This window comes from Polypterus senegalus, chromosome 16 (genome assembly GCF_016835505.1).
Source record: "Polypterus senegalus isolate Bchr_013 chromosome 16, ASM1683550v1, whole genome shotgun sequence".
NCBI lineage: Eukaryota > Metazoa > Chordata > Cladistia > Polypteriformes > Polypteridae > Polypterus > Polypterus senegalus.
In genome coordinates, this window is record NC_053169.1 from 70,654,743 (window position 1) to 70,678,081 (window position 23,339).

The window sequence follows — 23,339 nt, forward strand, 5'->3', positions numbered from 1 at the left end:
AAATCTTCAGTGCTGAGCTGTGAGCCTAGCATTTGTGATCTGCGTCTACCTTTTTTATGAACACCATTTTCTTCCTCCACCACTTAATTCACCATGAAAAGATTTTCCTTGCTGGAAATTCTGATTCCACTATGATCTGTGAGGCATTCCAATTCATTGCATTTTCATTGTCCTGGGTCTTAGATGCTGAGTTTTCTTTTTCTCACAGCTATCCCCATATTATACAGCCACTCATGCAAAAAATGTTGGGTTCTTGAGTTAATTATATAAAATAAAAGTAATCTGATATTGTGCAATGTTATTTTTTTAACTTTACATCATGCCAATAAACATGTGTTGATCAGCTTAATCTGTTAGCAAAAATGTACCAAATCTCTCACAGACAACAATCAAGATTTATTAGTAGGGTTGCCCTGTACATCAGTTATTATTCTGTGAGAAACAGAAAGACAACATTTTTCTACACTACATTTTAAAAATGTAAGAAAATAATGTGCAAGTGATATATAAAAGTGCCTTAAAGAGAAAAACTTAAACATATTTTGCAAGAATTCATAAAACCAGAAAACCTGCTATAACATGTCTAAATGAAAAAAAAACTGTGCATGTCCCCAGTCCTAAATGATCTCTAAATTTAAACATATGCCTCTAAAGTGTGCTGTATTTCTGTTGTATATCAGGAAAGAATTCACTTTGACACTTTTGTAGGGAGCTTTTGAAACATTAAGTATCTTATTGTATTATAATTATTCTCCGCTCAAGTATAGATTTTAAAAGACTATTATATGCCTAGTTTTACATCAGAAGTAGGAATTGGTTCAGATGCAAAGTTAAGATATATTTAGCTCCAACCAGAAAGATAAAACTAAATCTAATCATGCAAGCAGCACAATGCCATTCAAAACCAGAAAGACAAATGCTTATGTGTCAGAATATTTACATTCCAATGCAATGCACAGAAAAAGTGGACTTTTACAATACTGTACTTCATGAACTTACTAATTTACCAAAAGTACAATTTTCATCCATTCACCTCATGTTATCTGGCCTTATAAAATAAAATAATCTTGCCTTTACTTTATGTTTATATTTTAATTTGGTAGTATAAATTTACTGCCATTCACAAACGTTTAATGCTGCCTGTTGTTAAAAGTGGTTAATCTTTTCTCAATTCAGTTATGTTGAGCAATTTAGAATGTTTGAGAGGTCAAGAAAAATTAAAAACAAAAATTTACCCAGAGAGCTATAAATTGTGGTACTTGTTTATATTTTTGTATATATTTTGATTGTTCAATATCATATTAATGCTCAATATATTCAAATCTAGCATATAACAATCGGCAATATTTTTATCATATAATGATAGAGGCATGACATTGACATTTGTCAAGAAATATGCAGCAATTGGACCTAGGTAAATCTAAAAGGATGTAAGAAGGCAACTATTTATTCCTTTATATGAGTATATTTCTTTTCATTTCAAACAGGTGGGTGGGCAGATAGATAGATAGATAGATAGATAGATAGATAGATAGATAGATAGATAGATAGATAGATAGATAGATAGATAGATAGATAGATAGATTTGTCATGGTATTATAATTTTAAATAGATTCAAGAAGAGAAGTCAGGTTTTTACACATAAAATCCAAATGATAACCATTAGCAAAGACTCTTAAACTTAATATTTAAAAATATTGCCTATCTTGTGTTGCTCTAATAAAATTGATTTTATTGAGTGAATTTTCAGAAATTAATTTACTGCTGCATCAAATCAATGTAGATGCATATTCATAGATTTGGATCATATTTTTTAAGGTGGGAACCAACCCTAGACACCAGTCAATCATACAAAAACATTCACTTGCCAATCTGACTTACTACTCCTAATCATGGGAAGTGACAACAAATATAGTGTGACCATGGGAATCCAAGAATGCAAGGATGTATTCTTCTTATTAGATTGCAAAACAGTACTTTATTTCAGAATGTCCAGGAAAGTTTAGGCAGACCACCAAACTGTATCTTTGCCTGACTTTAACTATAATTTTATTGTTTTACATCCAACTATGAACACCCCAAAGGTGTATTTTCCACAAAAAATATGTTGACTGCAGTTTTTGTTTACCTCTCCTACATTGCCAACTGACTATGTCTTAATAATACAGTATTGATAATGGACTTATATTTTCATAACTTTATGTTAATCATATTGTAATTTGCTCTATTTACTGTGTCTAAAATTAATTGAATGCTCTGAGTCTGTACTCAATGAAGAGCACTACACAAAAAATATTTGCAGTTAACTACTCATCTGTATATCTAAAAAAGAGGTCATGATTTACTTATCTGTATATCCCAAAAAGAGGTCATCATTTTGCACTAGTCTCTCTGTTTACTGCCTCTCCATTCACCCAATATTCCATAGGACTATCCCAACTGCTCTTAGTCTACTAATATTCAGCACCTGTTGAAGACACACTTTTTTATATAGTATCTTGGGGCTGCTTAGCCCAATTGCTCTCCTTCTGAATGTCTTTAGCAGTACTGATTATATCAACTCTCAAACAACTTTGGTTTTCTTTGATTCTGTCTGCTTAATAAATAGTAAAAAAAAATACACTATACCAACTTGGAGTCATCTAATAAACCTATATTGCATTTTCTTTGGAATGTTTATATTAGTAGCTTTATCTGGAGAGGTTTCATGCAGAAATATGGATATGAATCAAGAGCTCAGGTGCTGTATTATGACAATATACTGTACCACCTGATCTAAAAACCAAGCTGGCAAAATTTTAACAATATGTTAGTATATTTTCACAAACCAGGCAACATATGTTAACTGAGAGGAATAATATCAGAGTGTATGTGATATGTCTTTTATAATGATTAAAAAACTATGGTTCAGTCTGCTACTGAATATTTTTAAAATACTTTTTATTGTTTTCAGAAAAAATATATGTACATATGCTCCTGACTAATTTTAGCAAGAACATTGAAAAAGATGTTGTGTATGCATACCATTTCAATCTCTTACCAAAATTAAATTTTGTTCATATTAAAAAAACATTTAAACCTCTGCTTATAAGAAACAACAAATCTTGCAAATAAATATACAAATCCAGATTCTCACATTCTTTCAACTCAACATGAATTTAGGGCTTTAGAGAATGGGAACTTAATAGTCAAATGCAGTATGCATTAAGTCTAAACACAGCATTTGAATAGTTTCTGATTTTTGCATTAGGTTAAAAAAAAGTTATCAGTGAAATGCAAAAAAATATTAACTCTGACATGTTTACATTGAGTCTATGCTGCATATCGTATAAATAATCTTCAGGGATAAACATGCATTTATAATTTTCAATCAATGAATTGATTATGCATTTAACCACATATTTTCAAGTCTGCTTAGTTAATTAAAAAGTCACAGAAGAGTAGGCGCAGGACAGAAATCTGTTTTGAACAAGCTGTCACACCCAATGCAGGTCACAGTCATATTCAGATTAACAACCCATATTCCGGAATAATATGCCAGTTTATAGCCTGATGGAAAAGCCAAGCAGATATAGGGATACTATACGCACTCTATGCAAACTGTGATGGGGTCAGGATTTAAATCAAGTCTCTTGGAACTCTAAGGAAGCAGCATTAACCACTACCCCAAAGTGACTTTATTTATAATATTTTCAGCATAATAACAAGCCATGATAAAGAGCAAGCAATACACTTAATAAAATGCATTTTTAATACATTTACATTTGTTTTCAGCCTTGAAGTTATGCATCTAGAGATATGTTTACATTTTAGGTTTATTGCTGCAAGGAAGAAAGGAACCTACATACAGCAATGACGGCACAGTATGGTTGTTTCTATGCTCAAATGTCTTTTAAAGTTCAAAATTTTACATTTATCACCTTTTAATTTTACGGAAGCAACCTGAAACAATCTTGCTGAAAGTTCTGGTAGATGTGTGACCTTGAAAACTATACTATGCAAAACAATCATAATTTCACAGTCTCTATGACATAAATTAATTAGAAATTCAAGCAGGAATATGCACTACAGTCTCTTCGATTACTTGTTATAACACAGTATGACTAAAATTTGAAATATTTTGGTATTGGTCCAAGTCATTATTCATATGTCCTGAACTGAGTGGATTATTTGGCTGAAAATATATTCAGTATTGTCATCTACATTCAAGTCATATGTAAGCCCAATCAAGGTCAAAGTCAGAAAAAGAGTAGCTAAGTGAAGTCAAATTCTGAAAGAATCATTTACAACAATTATCTGAATAGTCATTAGGATACAAGCTTTGTATTTTCATTATGTTTAATTATGTTAAAAGATAAAAGACTTGTTCTACACAAGCTTATTATTGATTGAAATCCAAAATAACTCTGTGTAGGCAGAAATTAGTGGCTAATTATTTATTGAAGTTGTTATTCATTCTAAGTTATCTCTTTATTAATTTTGCAAGCATTTGTTAATTTTCCATCCATCTACCCTTCCATTTTTTGAACGCTTATTCCATTTCATGGTTATTACTCATTATGTCTTTCTGTGTTATAGTTTATATGAACTACATTTTTAACTTGGGTATAGCTCACAGGTTTATAAGTGGAATTGTGTCTTATGACTAGACTAAAATATATGTGCTCACTTTACAAATTTTGCATCCTTTGATTTAATTTCCATTTAAATATTTCTCTACTTTGTGAATGCACTTTGTGCAACACATGCGGAAGGAGTGATGATGCACAGACTATTCCAGCTGGACACATGGCAGGAACCAACCCAGAAAGCTATTCACCAAATAACAAACACTTCCCCAGTCTTAAGTTCATTTAGAGTGACAAGTTAACATAATCTGAATGTTTTTGATAAAAGCATGAAAACTTAATATAGACAGTGTTTAGTCCAGGACTTAAAACTAGGATAATAGAGAAGGAAAACAGCAGTTTGTTCTGAAGGCCACCTTTTGCTTGAAATGTCAATTAAAATTTTGCAACTATCAGTTGATTGTTCTTTTCAATTTCCCACTGTTTGAGCATGGGTGGGTATGAGGAGGCCCTGTAATAGAGTCCATAAATCCAGAGTTGCTTCCAACCTTACAGCTAAGATAGACTTCACTATCTTAACTCTACCCCTGATTTGGATAAAATGGGCTTCAGAATGTTACAATATGTTTAAACACCACATTTAAGACACATTTTTATTTTGTTTGTACGGAGAAAAACATGTCTATTGTTTATTTCAGTGACATACTGCTTAATAAATGAGAGACTAAGACTTGTCTGCCAAAATAAACAATATAAAAATTGTAAAAAAAAAAAAACTTTCATGTTCATCCTCATTAAAATGCCTAACTGTAAAATTATATTCTGTTTTTTCTGAACTTGAAAACCATTCTCCATTATTTCTGATGTTGCACATATCAAAAGTGTAATAATTACATTTTCATTAAGTCAACAGATGCACAAGTAATCTGTCACATTACCCTCTTAAAATCATCTGGATCTAATAGTCACTGTTCTTTGAAAAAAATGGTTAAAAAGATATCCAATCACTATGGCCCCCACAATACCTGCAGGGGATCTGTACTTACTGTATCAGCACAGCCTGCGGTACATAGCATTATTTCAAACAAGCTGGGCCACATTCACAAACAAATGTTAAAGAACTGACCCTTTCACCGTAAATCTGTGCTCTCCCTCTTTTATTAATTTACTGTAACTGCACAAAGCTGAAACTGCTGATCCTTTATATCAACGTTTAAACAAGAAACAAATATGTAAATCAATTTTAATGCAAAAACTATGTATATTTGGATGCATAAGCATGTACACAAATAATTTTACTCACAGATTAGGAAAGCAACTGCAATCTAGATAAATGAGCCTCATTTTTGATATCGTTAAACACAAGATACAAAAAATATTTTCAGTCCAGTTCATCTTTAGCCCCAAAGTCAAATATTAAAAATAAATAGGGAAATAAAAAGCATACACATTATGCACAATTCTTGTTTATTATTTAATTACTAGAATTATTATGGAAACAAAAATGTAGTATAATACATATTTTGTTTATATTTGCTTCCATGCAGTATGTTAACAATTACTATATATATATTGACTATTCATAGTTATTAAATGATATTTATATAATTTCCCTAAGACTTTATCACTCTTTTGCACCTAGGGTGCTACATCATATTATCAAATCACTAACAGCAATGTTTTTTCTTGCTCTGTGTTATATACTGATCCTTTTACAATAATGAAAATATGAGTTATGCTTACGTAAATATGCAATGTCCCTTGGAAGTTTAATCATACAGATGTGCCCTGTTTTAGTAAATTAACAAATGTATTCTCATTTTAAAGTCAATTAAAATAGTATTACAACCATGCCCTCCAGCCTTGTCATTTGTTTAGATAGTTAGCTATGTGTACATAACTGCTGCAAAGTGTTCAAAATGTCTGCTAATCATTTCCAGTTTAGTCAGTTGTATACCTTCGGCATACAGTTCTTAATTTTTTTCTTTCTGTGATTTTTATAAGCTGTTCACAAGTATGTATACTGCTGTAGTTGAAAATATCCCAGTGTTTATATAAAAACAAATCACATCATTATTTTCTAAATAAGTGGGTAACTCTACTTTTATAACTAATTTCAGATACCTATTTGGCTAATATGATTAAAGCCTATCTAGGAAATGTTAATTACACAAAAATAGCAGCAGCAAATTGTCTGTTTGTCTGTCTATCTATCTATCTAGTGTTAAACGTTAGGTTGAACGTTAGGTTGGATGTATAGATTTGATGCGTGAACCTTGCTTTTACAATTGCTACACTGACTGACTACATCACCACAGAAAAATATTTATATTATTTAGGTTTAAATATAATTTTACCACTTTAAGGATTTTATATGTATATTTGAAAATGCCAAAATAACAAATTTCAGAGGAAACCACGACCACCGTGAGAAATTTGTGCACAAGGCTAAACGACCTACATGATAATAAAGTAGTAGAATAAACTGAAAGAGATTTAATAATAATGAAATTGGTTTCGCTTGTCTTTAAACATTCAGCTCCTTCTATAACTAACTTTGGGTATACATGCAGCACGTTTGCATAATAAGAGTACAACCATTAAACTTCCACACTTCATGAAACAAAAATATCTGTCCATTATTTTTCGAACCGACTTAACAGGGTTGGATATAACAAATCAACAGGGTATCGGAAGCAACCCCGGCAACGCGAGGACAAATCGATAACGCTCATCACACCTACAATTAAATCATTATTAACAAACTCACTTTGGTATAAAAATATAAATAGATGTATATATAAACATAAAATATAAATAGGTCATTAGAAAGACAAAAACATTTAGAACGGTTGGCACGTTAAATAGTGTCAGAAATGTTTGATTTTTCTTTCGAGCTTTAAATTATTCTTAATTGTATACAGCCATGTATAATTTCAATATTTAAAAACAACCTATAGCATATATAAAAGATACATATAAAACAAAAAATGATATATACCTGATCAAGATTTCCTGAAGATCTTGTGATCTCTTCCGTATCTGATTTCGATCCACCTTCTCTGTCATCTATTACCAAATCAATTGGCATTTTTCCTTTTAAACAGCTAATATATCGATGGCAGAAATTGTCACACAGTTCATGTACCTAATAAAATAAAAAAATAAAAATAAAAACACAAGTCTTAAATAAAATTGATTAACTATATAGGCAGGACTTCTTTCAGCACGAAAATTCCTGTATAGTGGACGCACTCCATAATTTCCTCCTGAGACTAGTGGACGCATCAAGAATTTAGAGTAACATTCTTTTTTTTTTCAAAATAGAGATATCGCAGAAAATTGACAGTGACAAGACGATTCACAGGCTACAACATATTCAACACCCGTGCTAAATTCATCTGCTCCCGGGGCTGTGGCCATTAGAGAGATGACCTGCATGAGTGACATTTAAGGTAAACTGCCTAATTTCGTCTAGTTATTTCATTACAACGTCCTTTTCAGGGAATATATATATATATATATATATATATATATATATATATGGGTGGGCAAAAGTAGATTTACAGGTGTTCATATGAAAAAAGACATGCAGTTTATGATTATTACAATAGTTTCATTAACTCAACAGCTTTATCAACTTTATTAACTCAAAAGAATGGCACAATGCACTTTGGAACAATCTCTTAATGCCCATATTGCCGGCCTTCATTATTTACACATTCTTGTAGACTGCTTGTTAATATCAATAATACTAAGAAGAAGAACATAAACAAGAAGACAAATAATACAAATAAATAACAAAACAAGAATAAACTATGTGTTTCGTGTACTTCCAACTGTAAACCTACTTATGCACCCCTTATTATATATATACATGAGATTCAGACTAACAATCAAAGCAGCTTGAAGCATTCAATGAAAGAGTGAAACAATTTATCTACACCGTAACAACGCTGTGACTCGATTTTCTGTTCCCATGCCAAATTACCCACCTCCAAAATAAAAGACAGGGGATTCAAACCTCAAATGTGGTACTCACAAAAAGAAACAATCTGTCATAGTGATGCCACAAAATAATAAAAACCAATGTTTTTAAATTATGTTTGAATATACCTTCACATAAAAATAGCGTATAGGTATTCTATTGAATAAATATTTAAACTGATCTGTAGATGGAAACCAAGTTCTACCATGCACTACTATACTATACGTATAATGGATGGATGAATATAGTTCGGAATATATCACAAAGTAATCTTTTTTTTTTTTTTTTTGCTTTTTAGTTGATATTAACCTTACCATTCTAACTTTTTTTTGCATCAGAATAAAAAAAAAGAAATCCAATAAAATGGATTAAATGTGCACATTACAGGGGCGTCTCTGATTCTGTTTTTTACTAGAGTAAAATTGTAATTAAACTGCGAAGAGAAATGGGAGCCAAGATTGGTTTTGACACTAATTACAAAGGACCAGAAAGAAAGACATTTATGCTAATGCAGCCCATAGGCTTGAACTGTATCATCAAGCTGTAAGACAAGAGAGTGGCTTAAATACCTTTTCTAGCTCCAGAAGATGAAATCTTAATACTTGAATCGCCTGGATCATCTATAAAGAAAGTTAATAATGATCAGTAGGCTAGTAGTTCATGAACAGGGTCATTTGATTTCGGTTATAAGTAAGGTAGCAGCACTTTCAGGGAGCAGTTTGTAAAGTTAATTGAAGTATAGACGTTAAGATTTTTCAAAATTGCTAAATTGTACAGAAAGAAGTACATTTCATTGAGTCATGTACAACACCTTCTAAATTAAAGGATTTGATCTTGCTTGTGAATGAATTTGCACAAGAAATTTAATAAAGCTAGTAACGATTAGCACTGGAAATCAGCATACTAACGGTTAAAGACATATATTCGTCTTAAATAGGCATATCTCAAAATTATACATAAATGAGGTAAAAGGTTACTATTTCGAACACGCTACAGACGGCTTTCTCTTGGATTACAACAGCACAACTCAAATAACAACTGTCTTCTTACCAAGTTATCCAGCTCCGGGTTTGAAGAAAACAAAGGTTTTTCTGCCCGGATCTAAAGTAAGGAAATGATTTCATATTAGATCATCGAGAATTAAAGAAGCTTAAAAAACTTACATTTAATATCAGATAATTTGTTGTTTAGGTAGTCCAATGAATTCCAAAGAAAAAATAACTTTCCTAACCTGTTTTGCGAATACGGCTATGTCTTCATTGAATGACTCTGAGGAGCAGACATCACCGCCTGCTACCCCGGGTTCCCTGGGAGTGCAAGTCGCTAATTCACATTTCTCAAAAATCAGTGCTAAAAGGGGAAATAATGGATGCCTAGGAAAAAAAAAAATACAGCGGCTATCAACCATTCTAAATGGCAAATTTAGATATAAAAATGAGCAAAGTAACAAAACTTTACATCGCTCAATTTTACCAAGATCTTTAAATAAATACAAACATTTAAAAGTGAAAAAGTATGTAAGTTTTAACTGCATTCTATAAAAAGGCTCAGAGGTAAAACAATTTCAGTCTGCATTCATAGTCCAAGTTTTCATTTGTTAGAAGTCCTTGCATAATGGGGACATAAAGCAGAAAAAGTTTATTCAATCTTTAGCCCTCTGTCTGCTTCTACTCTTCTCATAGCCCATTTTAAAGTCATATTCTGCGAGCCTATTTACATTTAAGGTCACTCTCACAATACAACAATAGACAAAGTGGTTTCGTGGGATGGCTTAATATGTAAAATAAAATGTTTATGAGAAACCTCTAATCGGTAACAGAAATCTTTCACTTTTACTGTGCTTGAAAGCGTGTACGAGGGAACCGAAAGATAACATTTGATCTATTCATGAACGGAAATATTTAAGAATTTTTCTCATAGAAATACTATAAACCAATAGCAAATAAAAACCTATTGAATAATCTGGTCATAATATAAAATGATTTAGAATATATTTAATTTTTTAAAACAAAGTATATGTTAGTAGCAAAAGGAATACACAAAAACAAGAATACTCAATGCAAATGCAACAAAATAGCCATAATTTGTTCTTTATGACATTTAAGACCGATTTGCTATACTGTAACGTTTGGGGTTGATGCGTCCACTGGTATTCCTATCAATATTGTAATTGTTCTTATCAACACAATCATGCAGTAACTAATTTAGAACGTAGGATTTATTACACGCTGTCTTTAACTATTAACTGTGCATTAAAACACAACCTATTTTAAAATATAATGATGAGCAAGTTACTTCCAAACTGTATTGAACATGGAAAACAAAAATAAAATTCCTGTGTTTAAACTGTCTAAAAGCAAGATGATTCACTCCTTGAACAGGAGTCTTGCAAACAGAAAGGACATACCATTGAAAAGTAGTGGCTGATGTGAATAACTTCAGTAGTAGTCGTCGTGGTAGTAATACAAATGTAAACTAGTTAAAGAGTATTGTCATTTTTTTCATATTTTGTCGTAGAGTTCATGCTAATATGATCGAACGTCTAAATCACATGACTGAAAAAACTTTAGCCGAAATTTCAAGATATCAGAACTTGTTTCCCCACTTCAAAACTGTTTTGTTCAATAGCAATAAAGCCTAGAATCATAAAAACACGGTCTCGTTCTTTTTGTAACTATAAGATTCTGTCGGCAGCTTTTTTTTTACCTCTAAAATGTTTCTGCAAAGTTATGGTACACTTTTTTGTCCATTACCAAACAGTTTTACGGCAGTTGCATGAAATATAATAAATAACATAAGCACTGTACATCCATACTAATAAAATATTAAAACAGATGACAGCTACACCTACCCGTAAATGGCATCTTTATCTCTTTTTAAAGCGTCGTTGACAGAGGATCCCATACTGGGAGGCATAGCGTTGGTGTGGGCTGTGTGCGGGTACTGGTGAGCATGCAGCTGAGGAGCGTGATTCAGGTGGTGGACAGGCTGCATAGTCCTGGCATGGGGGTCCCCATACATGGTGGTCGGGATTCCTACTCCGTCCATCCCACCATAATGGGCTAAATCGTCGTACTGTATAACAAAAAACGCAATCAATTAGAATGTTTGGGAAGATAAAGAAAAATCTTTTCAATAACATTTTTAATCGAAGGCTCAGCAGTAGACTACAAATGAAGGTACATAACATAGTTACATTAAAGCCACGTCAGGAAGTTGCCAGCAATCGGAATTTTTTGCAGTAAATTTTATATTTCATCATTTTATTAACTAGTTATATTTACAAAATGCAACAGTGCAGTTTGATCTCTGTAAGAGTACTTTTATCTATACACAGACTAAACAGGCCAACAATTACAAAATAAAAATGGAAAAAATCAGTAGTTATTTTTGTTTAAAGCATGTTAATTAAATCAAACTGGATGTGAACAATATTCTGTAATATATGATATGTTGTTAAGTGGTAGCCTATGGAAATGTTTTAATTAGCTGACCCCAGTCAAGTGAATCTTCCCTTGGCCGTTAATGAAAAACATTATGCACACCATATGAGAGTGTACTGTTGGTTTTTGCAAAATTGTTTAAAATTAAACAGGTAATATAGACTTGATCACTTATTTAATTGGAAAAGTTACATTACCCTTTATATATCCTTATTATATAAAAGTAACTTGGGATTGTACTGAATATGTCAATCTACCAAACATAAAACAATTTAAAAAATATTCTAATTCTAAGTGTTTAAGCAATAATGACAAATATTTTTTACAATGTTAGGTATGTATATACTAAATGCACTTTCTTAATCAAGCCGAAATTTATTTGGTAATAATACATACTTTTGAGATCTGGGTATTTGTTAGGTAATAAGAACTGCGGGATTAAGTTCATTATTCAGTACAATTAGGATATAGTAATGTTTCTATCCAAAATCCCGAATGTGCCCTAGTAGCTTCTTAGGTGCGTGTTTGTATGTTAAGGTCTGCAATCACTAGAATTAACATGTCATCAATTTTAAAACATTAAACATAGTTACATTTTAAACGTGATATCGTCCAATTTCTTGATAGGTGTACGTTAACAAGGACTCGAAGTTTAAATTTAGATATAAATCTCCACTAGACATGTAAGTCTGGTGGAAACTGTGGTGTTCAGGTATTTAAATAAATCTAAACAAACGACTGTATTAAATGGTCACATGACGTGTACAGGGCCTCTAAACTTCTAAAAAATATATATGCAAATATAGTACATTTGTTATGATCTTTTCGGTCCATTGAGAGTCAAACTGTGTTCTAAAACTCTTAAATAACTTTCTGTAAAATGCCACTGTTGTCATGTGCTGGAATGTCAATAAACTGTGACTTTAACTACTTCAAGAATTTATCCTGTTTTAGATAGTTTAATATACGTACCCTTTGCGCCATCGGCCTGCCTCACTCCTTCTTCTTCCTACAACTTCTAATGTATCTCCTAGGAGGCCAGCGTGAAGAGAAATAAACTCGCAAACTCCAAATACTATTTTTAATCCTGTACGATCCCTTTTAATCGGACGACCGGTCCAGATTTTTAAGTCAGATTCAGGTTAAGGTAAAAACTCATACAAATTATTAAATTGCTCCGTCTTCTCCTTTTCCCAGAACAGCAATAGGGAAAGAACAAATCTTCTTCCCCAAATCAGTAAAAGTGCCCCTCAAACAAAACTAGCAAGTCTCATGGCTTTTTGCCACTCCAGCTGTCAATCAAAGGCGAGCTTGTCAAGGTAGTGAATGAATGATGATCCACCGAATGTTTCCACAGGTCTGGATACCTTAAACTGTTAATAGTCAAAATGCACAAAGAAAAAATCTAGCTTTCAATTTTCCTTTCATCAGCCTCGGATCTTGAGCAGATTTTTCTATGCAATAGACTCTAAATGTAATCAAGAGGAGGTGGGGTGTTATTTGTGGCTGAGTTTGTCTTAAAGGAGCCACGATCGATGCTGCTAGCTGCTAGCTCCAGTGTGTGTACAATGTGTGTGTGTTGAACTGACGCAGAGATGTGGATTTGGACCAGAATGCGGGAACCCGGAAGTAGTGGTGGCCATAACAGGTCGCGTCGTACACAATGAAACTGGGCTGTATCAACTGGCTCATGCAGAAAGGGGGGGACAGGAGGAGGGAGGGACGAGAGTGAGCCTGGACGATGTAGAGAGAGAGCTAGAGAGAGAGAGAGAGAGAGAGAGAGAGAGTAGTGTTCAATGATTTTACCGAGTATGAGTATGCGCGCGCCCTCCTGCAAACCAAAATATCATCTGCATTTAATAAATACACACGATTATGCTCTTATTTCATTGACTTCGGTGTAATATTCGCAGAGAGAAGGGACAGATGGTCTACAGTACAAGAATTGACAGTACTTACAGACGTCGTATAATGCGTGTTATAATATACTCATTTAGCTGTGCGAAGATGCGTTAAGAATATGCTGACAGCCTGTGATACATATTTTGGTGAGTAGTTATCCATTTCTCCACTCGCTTGAAAAGACATGGGCCGATACGTAAGTCTAAAGTTCAGTATCTTAGATATCATTATTATAATACAATTATATCATTCATATGTTGTTAATGTATTCTAATTGAGGTGTACATTTTACATTTACAATTTTTCAAACCTAAATCAACTATTTATGTTTTCTTGCTGTTCTGGAGTGTAATTTAAATTTTGGAATTTCCTATAACTGTTTCAAGCTTTAACGTTGATGCATTCACTTGGATAATTCTGAACTTACTGTGCACTTTTTACACTTCTTATTCTGACCATTTTATCAATGATGCTATGTCTGAAGTTTTTAATTAATAATCAAATCGTTAGTATAACAGTAACCTGAAATGTACCTGCATTGGCAGTTTCATTCTTACCATCACAACTGTCACCCCTCCTGCAGAAAGAAAATGAGCTGATCCAAAGTCGCAGAAGGCTCTCAGAGTTTGCTGGTCGTGTCCAATGGAAAAATACTGTAGGATATACCACCCTCATTGGTTACTGAAATTATCAATTGTCAAATGATCGATCAACCAAAGTTGTAATCTGTGGGGAGGAGTTAAAAAATAAGTTCCCAGGAAATTAGTAAATTACTTGTATTATTATTACCAATATGCCTGAGTGAGGAAATGTTTCTTCAAGGCACGCTGTAAAGAAAAATGGTGTCGATAGCGTGTTAGTACATATGAAAAATTGCAATTTGCCGGCTAAGGCTTTATGTTATAATACAGCATAAATCTAACAGTAATATGTATTTTCATGTACTAATTCTAATTAACTCATTTCCGTACGTGAAATAAAAAAAACTGAAATACAGATTTCAATAAGTGATTATTTAAACCCTGGCATCCTTAAAACAAGACGGTCACATAAATAAATGTCATTATAAGTTACTTTTCTGGCTTTATTAATGCTTTAATGTATGCAGTTTTATACTAGTAAAAGTATCGAATTTTAATACAGTTACCTTATATGTCTGTTTCTTTCAGTATCAGTCATTGAATAGCTATAATACATCACTTTGACTACATGGTTTTCTTCATTGCCTGCCATTTTAATTTTTAAATTCAATTAAAACTATGATACTTTTGCCACATGATAGAGGGAGTCGAAGGAATCCACATTTTTGCCGAAAGAAAAGTGTTTCTGAAAACTATCTATATAAATGCAACGTTATGTTGTAAAGGAAAGAGAGAGAGCGCTCATAAAGTTGGAAGTATCTTTTCGTCTTAAAGTCGTCCTTTATTGTTAGCACTTAATTGATGGCTTCATATAACTCAGTAACTTTATATACAGAGTGACTGTACTAAAGTGATATTTTTTCACTGCAAATTGGTTTGGAAACGTTTACAAAAAGGCAATACAATGTAAATGCTCAAATTTGGCAATATATTATAAAATAGGTTAATACAAATATCTTTGTATTCGCAAAAGTAACAGTTACATAGTCTTGATAATAATGGTTTAAAATTGTCGATAGATGTTCACACTATTCTTTCTTATCAGAAATCACATGACCGGCAAACTAGTAACACGTTTAGTTTTGCTAGTGTTACCAGTTCTTCACGAAATATAACCAATGTAAGCAAACCAAGCTTAATATTTATTTTTAGCAGAAAACTTTAGAATTGCACAGTGTTGCATTCCCAATATGGTTAAATTGAAATTTGTAAATATTATCTGTTATAACGTGCTGTAATCTGCGTATTGATAAGGATTTTACGGTTTACAAACAAACCTGTTATACTTATTGGAGCATGATAGGAGAAAATCATACATATCCGTCAGCTAAACTAATATAATAAAGTAATTAAGAAATCACAATTAAAATCTGTATTATAAGTAGTCTTTTGCTATACGACGAAACTGTTAACGTCTTAAGCACTTAAGATAACACGCACCATCAGCTACCAGTCTATATACGAAGTGAAAGTAATCTGTACACAGTCATGTTTTTGATCTCACAGTATCAATTTTAATGCGTCTTTCAGTTTAGATACAGTTCAGTGCTTTGTAATGTTGTCCGTCCAGTGCTCTAAATAGTTTAGATTATAAATTAGAGTGCAATGCCTGTTTTCTTTTAGTGCACATGGATGAGGTTTCAAAATTAACAAAACGCTATTTGACTCCTAATTCACAAATCATTTGTATAAGATGATTGCATATTTTTTCGGCAAACAGTAAAACATTACTTTGTCAGGATATTTAATTATAATTATAAAATAAAATAGTTGATAACATACACGTATTTTAAGCAATCCAGAATATACGCATATGCTTATATGTGTTATAGACATGTCTCTTTAGTAAAAATAGTTGAATAAGAAACAAGGAATTATGAAAAAAAGTGTTTGGTTTTTGTTGTTGTTGTTTTTTTTTTGTTTTTTTTTTCTATTCTTCACTTTTTTTGATTGATCATGATAAGGATTGTCTTTAGCTGAAAAAAAACTCGTCGCTAAAATATACAATGACCGGGACACGTCCGGGATACGTTCTTTATAATATTTATGTATTGTTCACTTGAATGATTAACACATTTTTGTCATTTGTAATACGCTTAAGAGCACACTACAAAATTATTACGCCAATGGCTAAGAACTGTTTTTTAAAGATTTTAGGAAGAATTGATATGTGAGTCAACTATTTAATTAGTTGCAAATGCTAGTATCTAATCCATTCCTAAATTAACACGTACTGCTAAATTGATAAAAGTACATTTTTCAACCCATAGCATTTAAATGCATCATGACTTATTATTTTGCGCCGCCTACTGGCCTCACAAGAAACAGCGGGTGAAATATATAAATATTTTTTTTTAACTTTGTACGTTTTAAGCAGTAATTTCTTGCTTTAATCGATTTAACCCCCCGATCATGTTCCATTTTATTCTCAGATGATCCGAAGGTAACAACAACACAATTCCTAGCATAACATTCCCAAACTGCGAATGCTTGCCAGAGTTATTTTACACATTTTATACGAAGTTAACTAGCATTCATCCCTCTCATCCAAACTGCGGCAATGGCATTATAAAACATTTTATACACGTGTAAGCGTAAACAAGGTGATAACCTGCTTTTAAACAGTATATGTAGTATTTTCAAATGCCTCTATTTAGATGCATGTCTCCTATTGATATATATTGCATTGTCAGTAAAATATCCTGTATCAGAACTACTAACCAAAATCGTCAGAATCTATTCGTAACATTTACGAATATTTTATAATGCCGATTTAATCGGAGTTGATGAAATAGAGATAAACCATTATGATTTAATTTCACGATTGTCTGATATCAAAAATAACGTATTTTGGTTTTCCTGTTTTTTTTTAATTGCTTGTTATAAATATGGAAATAATGTCAGTAATTTAGGCATCAAAAGAAGTATATGAAAATGATTTTATATCAACAAAAATATTAATTAAGTAGGTACATGGAGGTCACCTTTTAACGCCAAAGCAACATGTTTGCCCAGCTTCTATACACGAATATTCCTTCTCCATTTCATTCTTACTTCTTTGTTGCCCTAACAGTAAGGAGAATAAAATGTAATACGCGTTTACTAAGTCGATGTTGAAAAGTGCATATAGAGTTGTTATTATTATTATTATTAGTAGTAGTAGTAGTAGCAGTAGCAGTAGTGGTAGTGGCAGTAGTAGTAGTCCTCTTTATTTGGACTGATTTGATGATAAATTTAGTCCCTTTTACTTTGCTTTATTTTTAAAAGCAGCCTAAAACTATAATTGAATCTGAGTACATCATAATGAAAATATTCACTTTTTTTTAAATCAGTTGTTATAGGTATGTACACTGACTTTTTTAAAATTAGGACTATAGATACAATTGAGCAAATAATTAACTTTTACCAACTATAACTGGACTTATTCACTATAACTTATAGATGTATTATTGAAGAGTTAAAAATGAAGGCGTTTAACACCGAAATGTTGTATAGGGGATGATTATCAGTAGTAGTACGTTTTTTACATGTACAGTGACATTCTTACTAGCTCGTCTGACTAACATGCCACGCATCTTTTCAGTATATTTGCTATACATAGATTTGTCTTTCAAGAAAAAAAATAGTACCTCATCATAAAAAAATTAGGAACATCTTTTTTATCCAAGGCATTATTTCATACTATTTTCTTAATTAATTTAGATTTTTTAAATTAAAATTTTATTAAGTCAAAAATATGACCCTGGCATGTGCTTGTGTTTAGTTTTATTGCTGTGATAATAATGCACAATATATGACTGTTATGAAACCCTGACTTTTATCATCTTTATAAAAGCAATTGTTTTAGATAATTTTCCATTGTATATTGTGTGTGCATATTTTGCTTATACAATTCAAAGGATGGGTTCCACAATTGATAAGACAATTTGTGGCACATATGACAAAATCAAAAGGTATATAGTACAATGCTGCATAAATCTCAACCTTGCATACTGTATACAGATTTATTTCCACTTTATTTTGCTTTAATATCCAGAGTTGAAATTGTTTATAAGTATAGTACATTAGTGACAATATTTAAATGTATAAGTTCTCTTGACAAGTGTGGAAATCAGTTGTAGCTGTTATCATCCTTACTTCTGAGCTTAAAAAAATCAAGTGAAACAAGGGACAATTTGTCACTGAAGATATTATTTCAGGTGTGCTAATGGAATTAGAGTTGTGTGAAAAATCGGAGGATTAGTGTGATTCCATTTCTCAGATACTCTCCACATTTGTTGTCTGTACTACATTGATGTAGCCCAAAGGTGAAAAGTGAAAGCAACTACTCTGATGTATTGGTTTTGAAGTGAGAGGCAATGTCACGTGTGGGCCAATCATAAAGTGCAGGGACAAGTCTCACACTTCCCTAGGAGACTGTTAATTGATCTGTACCTGAGAAGAGAAGTGAAGGGAGAGAAGGAGGGTTTTATATACGGGTGTGAAGAAATTTATTTCCTGCAAGGACTCAGCACAGGCTCTGCTACCTTCTAATGACTAACTCTTCAAGGTATCAGAAGGAATTGGAGAAGATTTTTGTAGTTCTGGTTGGTGAAAGGGGTGAAAGGTGGGATTGGTTGATAGAAAGTAAGTCAATATTATCTATGAAAACTAAGTAGATTTTTTGTTTCTATTTCTTAAAACATTTTGTTATGCTTGCCTTCCTAACAAAAGCATGAAAGCAATATATTTCATTCATTTTGCATTATCAAGATTACTGTATCTTAATTTACAGGTGAAGATCATATACTGCATTAAGAAAAAGTATGCTTTCAGGATAGAATTGCTTGCTTTTTTGCATTGTAAGAAATATGGTAAATATTGTTCTACCTAATTGAAAAGAATATTTTAATTTGATTAAATCTGTATGAACAAAATGTATATAGAGGCAAATGTTATTAAAAAGAGTCATTACAAATACAGAAATTAGATACATTTACTGTACTAGTTCAATTTAGCGTTTGTAGTATTATTGCAATTTCTTAAAAGCACAGATAAAATCAAATTTTTTGCAAATGAAAATATTTTGTGGATAAAGAGATACATGTATTTAATCATTTAAACCAAATTGTTTATTATTTTTTTACAGGTATATCAACAGGAAATCTGCCTCTGCAACATTATGATCTTTACACTTGTGAGATCTGTGATTTTCAAAAAATATAGTCATCCATTCATTTATTTGACAAGACTCTTATTCTAATATAGGGCCACAGAGAAGCTGGAGCTAATTCCTATGAGAATAAGATGAATATGTTGAATTTTGTACCTCTTCTATGCCTGCTGCATTAAAAAAATAAACTTAATCTCTATGTATTAAGATACCATTATGAAAAGTTAACCAGACTAATATGCTTATGTTCAGTGGTGCAGAAATATTATTTTTTAAACAGCATTTGGAGTACATTTGAGCAGTCATTAATTCTGTGTATGTGTATATTCCTACAGTTGCTGATGTGGAAACTTGATGAAATAAACTCAGGTACACATCACACACTTTACTGCAGAATCACATGTCATAAAAATAATTTTAAATTACTCTTATATTGAAATTTGCTTCTTAATATAATATTCTTACTTTAGCATTTGCTTGAAATCATAGCTTACAGTATTTAAATATTTCATAGATTTAGTAATTTTACTTTTATTTCTACAGTTTTTGGTACAAACGGCTTCTGAAATGTAAAACTGTAAACACTTCTGAATGGGGTCCAACTTAGATTCAGAAAGAATGAGCAACTACATTAACTGCAAGAAGCAAAGTATGAAAGTACATTTATTTACACTTTTCAAGAGTATATACTATTGTTAACTGGCTAAATGATCCTAGCACAAGAAGTGTCAGGCTTAAATAAAGACAGTATGTTAAGTACAATGGTTTTACTCATAAAGGTGTCATACTGATGAAGTATTTAGTGCTGCTGCCTCATAGTTACAGAGTAATAAGCTCAATTCCCATCATGGCCTGTGTAGAGTTTGCAGTTTGATTCTATCTTTGTCTGCATGGATTTTCTTCTGAGTACTTTGAGTTTCTTTCCACATTCCAAAAACATAAGGTTAGTTTAACTGACATTTTTAAATTAGTCTGTGGTGGGTGTGAATAACTAATGTTGCTAGGATAGCTACCAGCTCTCCACATCCCTGATCTTATAAAATGGATCAGAGAGTGGATAGATGCTTTATTCTGCCTGTTATTCATTTACCTATTCATTTTCTGAATGCTTAATAGTATTTGGAATCCCAGCAGCTAGAACTTGCCCTGGAACCCTCAAGTGGACAGCATAAGTGCACATTTTGGAGTCATGACTGAGCAACATTAAAAGATGTGCAACCATAGGCCAGCCTTCCCTTATAGTATTATAAATAATATTTTTTAATATTAGGGGACAAAGAGAGCTCAGTATTTGGAATGTTTGTATTTGTAAATACAAATGTATAATGTACTTAATGTTTACTCTTCTTCACTTGATTTCTGCTTTAATGTCACATACTGATTGTGACTATTCTTATCTACAGTCATGTTATAATGTGCTATTTTTGCCAAAAGTGCAAATATGGATTTTTGGTGTTGAGAAAAATACATGCAGTATTTTGCATTAGGGGATGGACAAACTAGTGTGTGTCTTTGTGTCAGTCCCAAGCCCGGATAAATGGGGACGGCTACGTCAGGAAGGGCATCCGGAGTAAAATTTTGCCAAATCAATATGCGGAAGATGATTCACTGTGGTGATCCCAAACGGGATCAGCCAAAAGAAGAAGAAGATTGTAAAAGATTTATATATGTTTTACATCCGGGACGCCCAGGAGGACCAGAGGAGGGCTTGTGCCTCCTCCAGACCACGAGGGGGTGTCCGTCCTGGTTATGTTGGGGGCCTCGGGAACAGGGCTTGGAAGCCCAGCCCTGTAGGGACCCGTGGCCACCAACAGGCAGCGCCCCGATGCCGGAGTATCCCGTGTGGGACCCAGTCGGGGCTGGGGCCCGGCCGGGAAGCCCAGGAGGACCAGAGGAGGGCCTTTAAATGTACAGCACCAAAAAAAAAAAACTACAGTTTCCAGAGGCAATTTAGGAAAACATGAATGGATTCTTAGGCATTGTCTACAGTATATTGTTAAGCACACCTAACTAGTACAAAATAGTAGTCAGTGATGGACTTAGGAGGGTGGGGGGCCCCTGGGCTTGAACTGTTATTTCAATCCCACTTAAGTATTCTGAGGGAAACATAAAAAACCTATAATGCAATGTCAAAGCTTAACAGTTGCCTAAACCTGAATTGGCACTACAAAAGAACAGTAAGCAGTACAATAAAAACTATGCAATATGTGAATAGATAACAGCAAAAATACAGAAAGAGCATCTGAGATTATGATCGATCAAAACAGAGGTTGTCAGAGCATGAAATGCCAAAGCTTACAATTATACTTGATAGCAATCTAAGTATGGTATACCATGTCAATTATTAAAAACAGAGAGTCTGATCCTTCAACTGTTTCTTTTGAGAGGGACAGAGAAGGAGAGAGGAAGCAAAGGGTAAAAAAATTAAATTATTTTGTATCCAAGTCAGTTGCATGGTATTATGTTTTTTCAGGTGTTAAGGTAAAACTAAAATATAAAAGGAAAAATAAAATTAGATCCGCAGATTTAGTTTTTTACTAGTTTGCAAATTCTAGGTACATTTGTCCAGCCACCAATAAACTGTACTGTTGTTCAGTAGAGAGAGCCAACTGAGGAATTGTATGAAGTACAGTTTGTATTGCTTCATTGTCAAATGGCCTTTCCAAACTATGTGACGTGTCAACAACAATAATTTGTTCAGGTATGTAACATACAGAGATTTTCTTTTGAAAAAGAATTTCCCACTACTGTGCAAAGTGACAAGTAAATTGTTATCAACAAAATGCAAACACCTGAAAAGTAAGATGAGATGTTTTTCACTCATGATCAACATCTCAAACTGCTCTATAAGGCATTTCAAATACAGCCTTTTTTGATAAGTGTATTTCAGCATCAAGCTTTTGAGTTTTTGACAATGAGTGCAAAGAAAGCTAGTAGATCATCATACATGACACACATGAGCACAAGAAGACAAGAAAAACACTCAGAAAAAAAACCCTTTAAGGGAAAAAAGAGGAAGAAGCCTTGGGAAAAGCAATTCAGAGAGACACCCCTTTCCAGGTAGGCTGGAAGTGCAGTGGGTGTAAGAACAGGGGGTAAATACAATACAATACCCAAAACATATGTAATCCTCTATACAATACAATAGTACAATAGTAATATTACAAGTACACAGCAAAATTCCACAGTAGATCCCTGGAGACCTCGGCCATCAAGCTGCCTCCACTCATTGGCCATTACGCAGCTGAGTAAGTGCTGGGCCAGCCAATCCGATGACACAACCCATCTATGTGATGATTCCAGCACTCCTCCATCAGAGATGACTTTTCCTTAGGCAGGCAAACAACTTGGTGGTACGCTTGAGTACCAAGAAGAGAAACATTATAGGTGAGGGTTGATAACAAATTATAACTATCATATTACTTATGTTTGAGTGTTAATGACTAACAACATAGATGCAGTTTGTACAATTAATAGTCTGGGTATGCTAAACTGAAGTAGTGAATCTTCAGCTGAGATATGAAAGCTGAGACCGAAGGGGTATCTCTTATAGTAGCAGGCTGACCATTCTACAGTTTAGGGGCCCCATAAATAAAAGCTCGACCTCCCACTGTTATTAATCCTTGAAATCATAATCAGATTGGC

The 23,339-nt window shown here is 32.9% G+C and overlaps 1 protein-coding gene and 1 long non-coding RNA gene across 2 annotated transcripts in view; one reads left to right on the forward strand and one right to left on the reverse strand.

Annotated features, from left to right (window-relative positions):
* Positions 1 to 13,627, reverse strand: part of meis1b (Meis homeobox 1 b) — a 173,453-nt gene extending 159,826 nt beyond the window's left edge. Inside the window, exons 1-6 of the mRNA XM_039737955.1 lie at positions 12,972 to 13,627; positions 11,408 to 11,631; positions 9,788 to 9,929; positions 9,607 to 9,657; positions 9,126 to 9,176; positions 7,570 to 7,716 (exon numbers count right to left, since the gene is read on the reverse strand). Coding sequence (XP_039593889.1) covers positions 7,570 to 7,716; positions 9,126 to 9,176; positions 9,607 to 9,657; positions 9,788 to 9,929; positions 11,408 to 11,631; positions 12,972 to 12,983 — 627 coding nt within the window. The 5' untranslated portion in view covers positions 12,984 to 13,627. The remainder of the gene's footprint in view (positions 1 to 7,569; positions 7,717 to 9,125; positions 9,177 to 9,606; positions 9,658 to 9,787; positions 9,930 to 11,407; positions 11,632 to 12,971) is intronic.
* Positions 13,628 to 13,787: 160 nt separating this feature from the next.
* LOC120516874 lies at positions 13,788 to 19,985 on the forward strand. The gene is made up of 2 exons (XR_005630930.1): positions 13,788 to 14,047; positions 19,671 to 19,985. It is a non-coding gene; the product is annotated as an uncharacterized LOC120516874 (long non-coding RNA).
* Positions 19,986 to 23,339: the final 3,354 nt, after the last annotated feature.